This window comes from Phascolarctos cinereus, unplaced genomic scaffold (genome assembly GCF_003287225.1).
Source record: "Phascolarctos cinereus isolate Bilbo 61053 unplaced genomic scaffold, phaCin_HiC Scaffold_5;HRSCAF=322, whole genome shotgun sequence".
Taxonomy (NCBI): Eukaryota; Metazoa; Chordata; class Mammalia; order Diprotodontia; family Phascolarctidae; genus Phascolarctos; species Phascolarctos cinereus.
In genome coordinates this window covers 299765699-299778549 of record NW_027555958.1, presented here as the reverse complement: position 1 = coordinate 299778549, position 12851 = coordinate 299765699, and the positions used below count along the sequence as shown (strand labels likewise).

The following is a 12851-nucleotide window of genomic DNA, read 5'->3' as shown; positions in this document are numbered from 1 at the left end:
TTAAATCCACAGACTTTTTTTTTTGTAGAAACTATTATTTATCCATACTTCTCCCACTCTGTGGAGGGAACTCTCCACTCAGGGAAGTTGACTTTTGGAATTCAAGGGTAGAACTTGGCATTTCCAGGAACACAGGAAGGATTTGATTTTTCTCAGTTTAGGGAATTCCTTGCACCAATCTGGATCAGATGGCAGATCAAACCTTGAGGCACGTAGAAGGTACATGACTTGCCCAGGCTCACTAAAAATAGTAAATGGCACAGGCAGCATAGGCCAAGCTGCCTGTTTTATTTTATCCCTATTAAATGTCATGTCACATTATTTAGTTCATGCTCCTGCCGTGCAATGTGTTATCTATTCTTCCAGATTCTAGTTATCGTCAATTTTTTTTTGAGACTTGTTTAGGGTCATACAGCTCATAGGTGTCTGAGTCCAGATTTGAACTCAGGTCCTCCTGATTCCAGGGCTATTGTTCTTTCCACTGCTCCACCCAGCTGCCCCCAACAGCAAATTTGATAAATATACCATCTATGCCTTTAACCAAGTCTTTAATAAAAATGTTGAGCTGGAGGTGGGGGGAGGAAGGAAAAACCCTTCCTCTCTCAATCTCTTCAGTTATCTATTCTACCTCTTCAGTAGGCAAAAGGGTGGGGTGTCTTCTACAGGAAGAATCAAGATTGAACCAGACTGAGTTCTCAAAAATCCTCTTTCAGTTCTATGCCTGGAAGGGGCCTGTGGGAAAGGTAGAGAAAGATGAGGGTGGGGAGAGATGGGGAGGCTTTTATCTAGGTCTTGGCTGAGATCAGGGAAGGATGCTTCAGAAGAAGCCCATCAGTACAGGATTAGGACTCAGATTTGAGTCAGTCCCACAAAGGCTGTCGATGCTACCTTCCCCTATAAATGCGTGAGAGAGAAGGGAGTCTTGAATCCTGGAAGAAGAGGCAGGGATGACTGTTACACAGTACTTATGAATGGAGAAGAATTGCTTCTTTTCTCCCCTCCCCAGATGTCTGCAGCTGGAATGGGGGTAGGGTGGGAATTAGACTAAGGCTCTAGTCCATCCTCCTGAGACACAGAAGTTTCTGTTGGAGTCATTGAACCTTAGAGAATGTCAGATCTGGAAGGGAACTTGGAGGGTCATTAGTTCAAGGGTTCTTAACCTGGGCTCTGTGAACTTTAAAAAAAAGTATATTTTGATGACTGTATTTAAGTATAATTGATTTCCTTGCAATCCTGTGTATTTTGTCACATGCGTTTAGAAAACATTATTCTGAGAAGGGGTCCAGAGGCTTCACCACACTGCCAATAGGGTTTTACACACACTTACACCCAAACTCACACCCACACCCATACCTCCCACACATACACCCCTAACCCCTATCTAGTGCAATCTCTTCATTTTACAGAAAGATAAACTGAAGCCCAGAGAAGTTAAATGACTTAACTAGAACCTATGTCTCCTCATTTAAAAAAAATACACTCTTTTACACTTTTCCGGCCCATAATTCCATGTAAAATTCCCTCAATCACTTTGAGTCTTCTGGGGGGAAGCCAGGGCAAGGGGCCTTTGACTTTCCTCCCCAAGAGAAGCCAATACTCATTTTAAGCTCCATCCAGAACAGAACTGATAGAGAGTAAGTTATGTCTTCATGGGAGGCAGAATTAGAATCGAGCCCTTCAGAGACTCCTGTTTGGGGGATAGTAGGGCAACAATATATGAGCACAGGCTTCTGGGAATGTCACAGAGAGTGGGTGAGTCTGGATGTGCAAGGGTATGGGCATATAATTCTATATATGCAAGAATATGGGTGTGTGATTGGGTGCCTGATCAATGTGTAATAGTGTCACCGTTTGACTGTGGAAGAATTTATACAATTAGAACAACTTGTATTTATATTCAGCACTACACTTTAAAGCTACTTTGAGGTTAAGTATTAACAATCCTTTTTTTCTTTTTTTTACACTAGAGGAAATTGAGCCTCAAAAGAGCTTAAAGGACTGGCCGCAAGCTAGTAAGTGGCATATCCTAGTCTCAAGCTCATATTTTCTGATTCCATGTCTAGCAATACTTCTATTAGGCCAGGATGCAGTCAAAGAGATACAAAGAGTCATGAGATGTAAGAGCTGGAAGGGACCCTGGAGATCATCTAATCCAACCTTTTTGGATTAGAAGGGCAGTCAGTCACTTACTTGCCCAAGGTAAGTAATATAACCAGGACTAAAATCTAGTTGCTTCAGAGTAAAAACCAGCACTCTCCACTACAACCTGCTTCCTTTCTGTGAATGAATGCATATGTTTTGTGCATTTGAGTGTGTGTTTCCTCATGACAGACACCCCATTCTATACATCCTTCACTGAATCCCCAGGCTGATGGAGAGAATGTAGAGAGTTGATATAGGAGATCCCAGAACTGATCTCTGATGATGCTTCCTCCAGTCTCCCTTTTTACAGAATGGACACTAGGGATGAGGTGGGTGCACCCCCACCCAACCAATAGTCTCATCTCCTGGCATTGCAAAGGGAAGAGGGGAATGATCCTCCTTGCTCCCATCCAGCTGCTGTTGGGGAGCACCTGAGGAAAACAACGCTCTGACTGTCTCCTCCATTCAAGGTGGCAATCCAGGCACTTTCTCTTTCTGCATACCGACCCCCCCACCCCCATTTACTTCCTTAATAGAAGATAAACTTTTATGTCTCTCCTCTCATTCTCATTTCTGTCCTGATACTCACCTCCCTTTGATTACCCCAGGACAAGCTTCATTCTAACAACTGGATTTCCATTCTAGGGGAAGTGGCCCAGAAAGGTTTCAGTACAATTCTATTTTACTGAGTTTACTAGAAGTCTATTTCCTTTCGATTGCCTCTCCTTGAGGAAGGGAGCTAAGACCACTTCCAGCGTGTTTCTTCCTCCACACCTCACGACCCATTTTTCCAGTTGTGGAGAAAAAAAAGCTTCTGCCAAGATCCCCTCCTTTCCACAGTGCTCAGGGATGTAAGAATACCAATTCCCCGTTCCCCATTCTTCATGTTTGAATACAGATGCCCATCTCCAAAGACTCCCACTATGTTTCTGGAGAAGGTGGGGGTGGGTAAATGGACAGGCTAAAGACTCCCCCTCTCTTTTGTACAGAGACTCCACCCCCTAACCCCTTATATGGTGAGGACATTGAGAATAAATCCTACCAGAACTCCTTCTGTCCCAAGGAGTAATTCAGGACCGTGGAAGAAGGAAACCTGGGAACCTTAAGAAGATTCTCTCTCCGAGCCTCAGTTTCTTTTTTGACAAAAAGAGATGGTTGGACTAGACGACTTTTAAGGTCCCTTCTAGCTCTAAGTGGTGGTGGTGGAGTGGCCCAGAATTTGAAATGGAACCGCTTAGCTACTGGGTTTTGTATACAAAATGTAGATAAAGTAACGAAGGCGTAAAAGCAGAGAGGAAAGGGAACTGTTTGTCGGTCTACCCCATCAGACTATAGGCCCGATCTTATTCATATATTTAAAAGTATCCAGATTCGGACACACACATTCCTTACTTCAAGGGCTCACACACAAACACACTGTTGGGTACATTTCCACACTTTCACACCCAGTCACCCACACCCAAAGTGTGTGGGACACACATTTACACGAAACACATACGAAGAGATTAACATTCACACATTTACCCCCCTTCCCCTCCTCCGCTGTGAGGTTTCCACGTGTGTGTAGGTCTATCAGTGAAATGGGGAAGGGGTGGGTGGTGAAAGGGGCGGGGGTAGAGGGACTGAGCTGACGTCACGCCTCCAGACCACCCAATCAGCTCCCGGCTCGGAGCCCCAGCTCTGGTATTGGGGGAACCAGGGGGCAGTTCTCTATAACGCGGTCCTCTGGAGCTGGCCGGGAAGAAAGGAGCCCAGCAGAAGGTGCCGCCAGCGGGAGCCGAGGACTGGGGGTGCGGGGGAGCCTGGGAACTTCCCCGCCTTACTCTCCAGCCGCTTTGTTTTCCCAGCCTTTGCGCTCCTGTCTTCTCTAGGGGGGCTCCAGTCTGGGCTGGGGTGAAGGCGGCTAGAGGAAGGTTTCCTTCTTCCCCCTTCCGGGGCGTTGCATCATGCCCCGATCCCCTGACCGGGTGGCTGTCTACACCAAGACTCGCGGAGGACCCAGGAGTCCGGTGGCCGGGTTGAACGCGTGAGCAGAAGAAAGAAAGGGCAAGAAGACAAGTCTAGGGGATTACCGGGAAGCCGGCGGGGGACGCCCCAAAGAAGAGACCTCCCGTCGAGGGAGGGGCAATGTTCTCTTTTTCTGCGGGGCCTTGGGGAAGCGTGGGTACCAGACCAGTGACCCTGTGGGTGACCCTCCGGGCCTCTCCATGGAGACCCTACGCCCCGCGTCCCGGCCAGCCGTCCAGGCCGTCCCCCGGGCGTCTCCGTGCTCTCCTACACCGCGGAAACTACGCCGGGGCCCCCAAGAATTCTCTCCTCTTTGCCTGCGCGCCCTTGCCTTCTGCGCCCTCGCCAAGCTGCGGGCCCCTCAACTGGGCCTCGTCCGCGGGCTGGAGGAAGTGGCCAGGGACAGTTATTTGGGGGAGCTGGGGCCGCGGGCGTCAGTTCTCGTGGGCTCTCTTTGCGGGGGCAGCCGGGCCCGGGAAAGCCTAACGTGGCTGCCGGCTAAGCCCGGTACGTCGGCTGGCTATTCTAGCGATTCGGATTCGACCAGAGCCGGCGACTTCTCAGACGGCGAGGACTTGGGCACCCGGGTGCCTAGTTGCAGCAGCGAGGAGGAGGAAGATCGTGGACAGCCGAGTATTTGCTTTCGCAGGACCGCACTAGCCTGCCCAGCTGTTCCTCCGCTTCGGGATTCCCCGTCTTCTCCTGCCCAATCCACCCCTAGCTTGGTCCCGCAGCTCAGTACCTCGTCCATCACCACCGCCATTCTGCCCCGGGCGTCCAGTCCCCAATTACTGCCTCCTCCCCTGCTGCCTTCTGACCCCCAGATTGGCCAGCGGGAGCTGGGAGCCCCGAGAGTGGAGTCCCAGCAGTTGCCTCTTAGCCAGAAGGACGAGGTCAAAGCTGTCTCCCCTGAGGACATTTCACCCTCTGTGCCCTGTGAGACCTCAGACCCTAGCCCCGAGACTGCTGCGGCCAGTGGAGCTCCGGCCCCCTCGGAAGATCCTCGGAGGGAGCATTTCGATCGCTTAATTCGCCAGTCGAAACTCTGGTGTTATGCGAAAGGCTTCGTGCTGGACGGGCCGAGTTTACGAAGAGTGTCTGACCGTCCAGCCTCATCCCCAACGAAAGCCCAGGCCGGGGGACCGGTAAAAAAACGCCGGCGGCCCGTAACTCCCCAGCGCAGCGCCCAAGCTCGCCGTCCCCCGGCGTCGCTCCCGACCAAAAGCTCCTTCAGCCTCCTAGGCAGCTTTCCCTGTCCTCCAGCTCTGGTGGTGGGAGAAGACGGGGACCTGAGGCCCGCATCCTCGCTAAGGCTTTGTGGCTCCTCCCGACCGCCCCCGGCCCACCCGCTGTGGAGATGGCAGCTAGGAGGACCCGCCATCCCCGAGCCTCCCGGCCTCAAGTTCTGGGGACGCACACTGGACAGGCTCTGAATGGGGAGGGTTTCCCCACATTTTTTCCTGAAAGCGGGGAAGTTGCAGGGGTCTGTCCGTCTGGAGAGGGTGGGCAAAGAGCCCGGAGAGCTTCTCCAAACTCCTGCTCTTCGCTGGGGATCTCCAAGTGTGGCAGGGAGCCTGACGGAGTCAAGGTGAAGTACCCAGCTGTCTCTCCTACCCCACCCCAGCGACACCTCATCTTTGGGGGAGAGGAAAAGAAGCTGGAACAGGCACGGAGAGCGTAGCTCTTGTTTCTGGCTTGTAAGGGGGTGGGGTGCGGGGGACCGCCTCGGGAAACCAGCTCGGAGTTATTTAAAGGAAAGACCCCGGGGATGAAGAAAAACACTTCTGTTCCAGTGAGAGAACAGAATGGGGCGGGGGCTGGAGAGGCAATCTGTAGCTTAGAGGTGACGGAAGGGGGATCGATCCCCCCACTACCCGCCTCCAATTCGGGGACTCCTGGCACTTTAACTGCCTACATCCTTTCCCCTCCTTCTCCTTCCCAGGTTTTTTCTCTTCCTGCAACACCCATTGGACAAAAGTAGCAAAACTCTGTAACAGCCAGTTTGGGGAATTGGGAGGCCTACACCTCTTCATCTCCTTCCCTAACCCTCAGCTCAGCCATACTGGTGACCCTAACCAGAGAGACCCCTTTTCTTTCTAGCAACCATTCCCTGCCCCCTCCTACATCTGTTTTTTGTTTTTCCCCATCATCACTGTTTTCCTCTTCCTTTGGGGGATTTCTCAAGTAGGGGAGAGGGGGAGGTTGCTTGGGAAGCTAGGTCTCCCTCTACTTCCCTCCCCCCCTCAATCCTGGAGTATGTGTGGGGAGGGGGGTTGTCAAAGGGAATTGGAAAGGATTGGAAAAACAAACTGTGCAGGGGCTAGGCTCTGCTTCTGAAGGGGAAGGGGGAAGCCCCCCCCCTTCCCAATCTGCAGACTTTGAGGAGGGGGTGAGAGGCTGTCTCAGGGAAAGCAATGGATGGATGAAGAAATCAATAAAATCTAGACCAAACGAGTTGCCTTTCGAGCTTCCTATGCACAGGTTTCTTCTCTACTTGGAGCTGGGTGGGAGGTGGGGAGGAGTTTAGACGCAAAAACTGTCCTGGGCCTGTTGGAAGTGATGGAGATCCTTGAGGGCGGGTCAGGTCCAGCCTGGAGTTGGGGTTCGGGGGTGGTGGTGGTGGTGGTGGTTGAGATACAAAACCAAGCAGCTCTTGAGGGAGAAAACGGGAGAGACCTTTGCTGGGCAAATTGGGAATAAGTGGTTGATTGTTTCCAAATGCTTGGAATAGTGAAGGTTGGAGGGTGAACGGAGAGCTCATTAAAGCAAACAGAAGAGACCCCTCTGCCTGCTCCCTCAGCCGAGCAGTCAGAGAAGGGCACTTGGGGGTATTTAGCTGGTTGTCAGAGATCTCTTGATGGATCAGAGGAGGGAGGAGCCCAGGGATTAGGTTTGGGGTCAGAGGCGCTATTTACACAGAAAAGGGAAAGTGGAGAGATAAGCCAGACCTGTTCTGTTACCACCCCCCCCACCTACTTGGGGGTCACTGATCCCCCTGAATTTTATCAGCTAGAGAATGGAGAGAAGAAAATAGGGTCTTAGAGGCAAAGAAGAACCTATTAAGCCAGTGAGAGGGAATTGTCTCCTTGGCTCAGGTTGGGATTTTTAGTATGGCAGAGGGTAAGATCTACTCCATAGTTCCAAAATTCTGGGTCCTGAGACTTGGACTGAGTTCTCTGAGTCACCATGCTCCAGCTGTAAACAGCAAATTAGGGGCACCAGTCTTTTTTCTTTTTTCAAAGAAGAAATTGCAAGTTGGGTTCTTTGGAGGTGGTGGGGAAGGTTGTAGTTGAAAGTGCCTTCACCCATTTTTCCAGCAGAAGAAACTTGGGGGAAGGCTTCCCCCCCTCCACTTACTTATGGGTGGGGCAGAGGACAGACTTTTGGAAAATTACCTTGGGCCACAAAGGGTTTTTTTGCTTTTAAAAATATCTGTGACTCTCTTTTCCTCTGTTTCTTTTTTGTTGTTGGGGGTGGGCAATGGCTAGGCATAGTTCTCCCTTCAACATCTGGCCCTATGAACCCTAGTGACCTCCTCCTAACCAGCTGAATTTTGGAGGAGAGATATGGGGTTGGGGGGGGGAGAAAGGGAAAACAACCAACTGCTGATTTTCTTTTGGAATGGCCATCTATTGGGGGGGCGGGGGATGGCTGGTGACAAAGAAGGAAGAGGAATGAGGGAGAAATAGGAATAGAAGTGATTGAAGAGAATGGGAGTAGGGGAGAAAAAGAGGTAAGCTGGGAGAGACAAAAGCAGGGGGAAATGGGAACTAAAGGTGAAGGAATGCTGTTAAGAAAAGGGGAGAAGGAGAAAGAAAGGTGAAGAGGGGTGGGTGGTGGAGGGGGATGGGGGGCTAACTTTCTTTCACTTGGTAATGTGGCCTGTGTCACAAAGCTCTTTCGGCCCACCAGAAGTAACAGGAGATGGGGGATGGGGGTGGGGGAAGGGTGGATTAAGGAAAGAAATACTCATTTCAAACCCTTTTCCCTCAGAGGAGCTGAGAGTCAGTCCCATTAATTGGACTCCTAGGCTCCCTGGAGGAAAAGGGTGGGTGAAGTAAAAGAGATAATGGTGGGGAGGGGAGAGAACTCTACATGAGTTTAAATACAGCACTACAAATACCTTTCAGAATGCTTAGGGAGAATCACTGGATGCTTTATGAGGCTTGGGGAAGCAGGAAAGGGGTGTGTGTGTGTGTGTGTATGTGTGTGGATGTGTGTGGATGTGCATGTGTGTTTTGGGAATGTGGGGGGCAGATGAAACATTTCAAACATTAGAGGTCACCAATCTGCTGGAATTCTAATGGCCAAGTGATGGAGTGGAGAAAATCAGCTGCTCCCCTTTTAGGACATAGGCTTAAGGCCTTGGATGAGACCATTCCTTTTTTCCCCTAAAAGTTGAGCTCCAACTGTAGGGCCACTCCAAACAGTCACAAACATAATAGCCTAGGAAAAAAAGCCTCATAACTACGTGAAACAATCCCACACCACATGAGGGACCCAGAAGCTGTCTGGCAAGTTCTTTATATGTGTGTTTATCTGGATCTTAGTGTCACAGTACCTCTGTTTGCATGTGTAATGAATGAAGCAGTGCTATTATGAATGTATCCCCGTACCTACCTTTGGGTGTTGGTTTGACTCTCTGTCTTTCTTCATCTCTCTGTCTCTTGGTTTCTGTAAATTATTAGTTAATACATTGTGACTCTTCATGTCTTTCTCTTAGCCAGGCAGCTAAGTGGTGAAATGAATAGAATGGGCCTGTATCAGGGAGGCCTGAGTTCAGATCTCATTAGCTGTGTGGCCCTGGGGAAGTTACTTAATCTCAGTTTTTTTATCTGTAAAATGGGGATAATAATAACACCTACCTCCCCAGGTTGTTGTGAAGATCACATGAAATAATATTGGTAAAGCTCCTAGCACATAGTAAGTGTTATATAAATGTTAATTACTATCAGCAAAATAAGTTCAAATGTGACCTCAGGTTCTTATTAGCTTTGTGACCTTGGCCAAGTCAACTTAACTTTTGTTTGTCTCAGTTTCCTCAACTATAAAATGAGGAGCATAATAGCATCTACCTTCTAGGGTTCTTGTGAGGTTCATATGAGATAAGATTTGTAAAATGCTTACTTAGCACAGTGCCTGGTCCATAATAGGCACTGAGTAAATGCATATTCCCTTCCCTTTGGCTCTCTATGTCTACCCTTCTCTATCTCTCTGTTTCTTGATTTCTGTGCCTGCTATATAAAGTGCTTATTAAATGCTTTCTCTGTGCATTTCTGTCTCTGTCTTCACTCTCTCACATTGCCATTGATTTAGACATGTGACTTTCCATGGCTCTTCTTAGGTTATGTCATTTGTTCAGCAAACATTTATTTCTTCATGTTTTCTTTTGTACTCAGGGACTTTCCCACGGTGAGAAGGGAACTACTTTCTCAGTCCAGGTCTCCTGCTGCACCTTGGGGGTAATGAACTGTTCTCTCTCTCCTTCCTTGTTTAAAAAAAAAAAAAGACCCAGGAGTCCCTACTCTTCTTCTCTCCTCTCTCATCCCCACCCTGACATACCCTGCTGAATATCCAGGGATCTCTCCAGTCAGAGCTGGTCCAACACCTGGCTTCATTTCCCTTCCCCCTCCTCCTGTCCCCTCTCCTCTAATCCCTCATCCCCTGGGACCGCTCCCTCTGTCTCCTTCCTCCACTTCACTGCCTGGGTCTCCCTTGTCTCTTTTTACTTATTTCACAGTTAAATCCCAGACCAGAGCTCTGGCAGAAATGTACAAAGTCTTATTATCATGATGGATAACATTGGGTTGTACCTTATCTTTATTTAAAACACAACGCGCAATTTAGTTTGCTATGAGACGGAGAATTTGGCTTATAACTCTGATGTAGTCCTACAGCTGTCCACTAGATGGCAGATTTTCTCCAGAGCCAGAGAGATTGCCTGAGAGATTCTGTCCTGGACAGCGTTAATCAACCAATAATTACAATATTGAGTGGTCACTATTCACGAAGCAACTTGCTCCTCACCTTCTCGGAGCTTACAATCTAATTGAGGAGCTGAGACATACAGTATGTACTTAGAGTCTTACCTCCTCCATTCACATGTCAAATGACTGATCAAGACACAACCCTCGGGACAGCTAAATGGCACAGTGGATAGAGCACCGCCCCTGGATTCAGGAGGACCTGAGTTCAAATCCGGCCTCAGACACATAACACTTAACTAGCTGTGTGACCCTGGGCAAGTCACTTAATCCCATTGCCCAACCAAAACAAACAAACAAACAAAAAAGACACTACCCTCTATGAGCTCCTGCATTCCCATTTGTAAAAGGGAGGTGGATGCATACTGTGGTTGTCAATGGATCCCCCTCGCACCCTCCTCCATCCTCACTCCAGGCAGCATGTTTGAGATGCACACTAACGTGCCACATAAATACATCAATGGTTTAAAGTGGTAGACATTTGTGAATCTGGGCTCCCTGCTAGAAATAGGACAAAGTTTGGCCAGCTGTGGCCAGATTACAGGCAGGAGGTTGAATTTGATGACTTCTTGAGGTTCCTTCCACCTGTCAGGTCAATTTCGTAAGTTAGGATCCAGATGAAGGTTGTGTTCATTAGTTCCAGTGTGTTTGTTTGATCAGAGACTGAAATAGAAATCATCTGCTTAGGAGTGTATGTATGGTTGGCACATATGCCACCCGGTTTTCCCCAATGTGCTAATCTATCCCTCATTCTCCCTCCTTTACCTGTCTGCTCCTCTTCTTGTTTATCATTCTCTCCTCTTTCTGCAATACAGCCTCCCCTTCTCACAGTCCTTCACTCTCTTCCTCTCCCTGGCCTCCAGTTTCTCTTCTCTTGGTTCCAGTCTCTTCTTTCTATTTTAATCTCCCTTTTATCTATTCCTGAGTTTCTCCACTCAATCCCTTTTTCTTCTGTTACTCAGTTTCTCTCTCTCTTTCCCTCTTTCCTCCCTCTCTGTCTCCCTCCCCCTCTCTCTTTTTTCTCCCTCCCTTCCCCCCTCTCAGTTTCTTCTTTTCTGTCTCATTTTTTCCTCTGTCTCTCCTTTCTCTGACCTTCTTTCTTTTCTCTATCCAAGTCTTTTTCTTCTCTCTTTCCAGCACTTACCCTTTGTATCTGAACCTTGATCTTCCTTCTCTCCGGTCCCCAATCTCCTTTCCCCTTTGTTCTTCAGTCTTCCTTCCTTTTTTGTTCTCTTCCTTTCTTTTTTTCCTCAGCCTCCTCTCTTTCTATCACAATTTTCTCTCCTCTTTATTCCTTGTTCTCCTCTCTGGCCCTCAGTCTTTCTTCTCTCTCTGGCTTAGTCTCTTTACTTCCCCTCTTAGTCTGTCTGTGTATTTGTCCCTTAGAATCCTCTCTTTTTGGCCCCTAATCTCCTCTTCCCTCTGTCCTTTAATCCACCTTCCCTCTCTGTTCCATTCCTTTCTCTGCCCTTCAGTCTTTCTTTTTTCTGTCATCCAGTTTCCCCTCTCCTCTGTTCCTTACTCTCCTCTTTTCTTTGACCCTTAATTTCTCCCCTATGTGTTCTAGACTTTTTCCTCAGTCTCCCCTTTTATCTGTTCTTCAGTCTCCTCTCTCAATCTCCTTTTCCTTCTGTCCTTCAGTTTCCCTTTCTCTTTCTGTCCTGGTCTTTTTCTTTCCCTCTCTTCTCTCTAGACCTGTTTCTTCCATTTCATCCTTGTTTCCCTTCTTTGTCTCCCACTCTATTTTTTGCCTCTCAGTTTTCCTCTACACTTCAATGCTCTTTTCTTCTGTCCCTCAGTTTCTTTTTCTTTCTCTGTCCCAGTCTCTCTCCTCTCATATTCTCAACCCCAATCTTCTCTCTGGTCTTCAGCCTTTTTCCTTTTTTTTTTTTTGTCACACAATTTATCCTTTCTTTGGTCTCTCAATCTCTTTCTCCCTCCCTGGACTGCAATCTCTTTTCTTTCCTTCTGGCCCTCAGTTTTTTATATTTTTGTGTCTCATTCTCTATCCTTTCTCTATCCCAGTCTCTTTCCTTCGTCTCTCCCTCAGTCCCACCTTTAATCTGTCCCTTAGTCTCCCCTCTCTCTGTCCTTTATGTTCCCTTTCCCTCGGTCCCTTGGTTTTCTATCACTTCTGCTTGCCTCTAAGTCTATCTCCTTTATCCATTCCTCAATTTCTTTGTCTTTCTATTATCTCTTCTCTCTATCCCTCACTTTTTTCTCCTAGCTTATTTGTCTCTGTCCCAAGCTCTTTCCTCTGAATCTCCTTCTTCTTTCCCTCAGTCTCACTTTCTCTGTTTCCCCTTCTCCCTTGGTCTTATCTTCTCCCTGCCTTTTTATACGCTGCTCTGTCTTTCTTCCTTTCCTCTTAGTCTGTGTCTTAATTTCTTTCCCTGTGCTAAAATGCTTCCTGGGGGTAGAGATGAAATGGGATACTGGAATAGGGATGGATGATTTACAGTGGGAGGAGCTCAGAGGCTTGATGTGTTTCTCTTCCTTGTCAGTAGTCAGCAACAGGCATAATAAAGCACCACCGAAATGAGTTGTCATGGAAACCGGAGGGAAAACCTCCCCTTCCCCCCCCCCCCCAGTCTCCCACTCTGTAAGATACAGTGGAAATCTTTGGGGAGATAGCCCCCTTGTAATTCCATAAGGGGATATAAGGAGTAGGAAGATGGATGAGACTCAGATTGTGCTGGGATTTGGAAATATTCCTTG

At 48.2% G+C, this 12851-nt stretch overlaps 1 protein-coding gene across 1 annotated transcript; it reads left to right on the top strand.

Moving 5' to 3' along the window:
• Positions 1-3818: 3818 nt before the first annotated feature.
• Positions 3819-6603, top strand: EPOP (elongin BC and polycomb repressive complex 2 associated protein). Its single transcript, XM_020997796.2, has one exon. It carries the CDS (start codon positions 4350-4352, stop codon positions 5580-5582), a length of 1233 nt encoding a protein of 410 aa, XP_020853455.1. The 5' UTR covers positions 3819-4349; the 3' UTR covers positions 5583-6603.
• The last annotated feature ends 6248 nt before the right edge of the window (positions 6604-12851 follow it).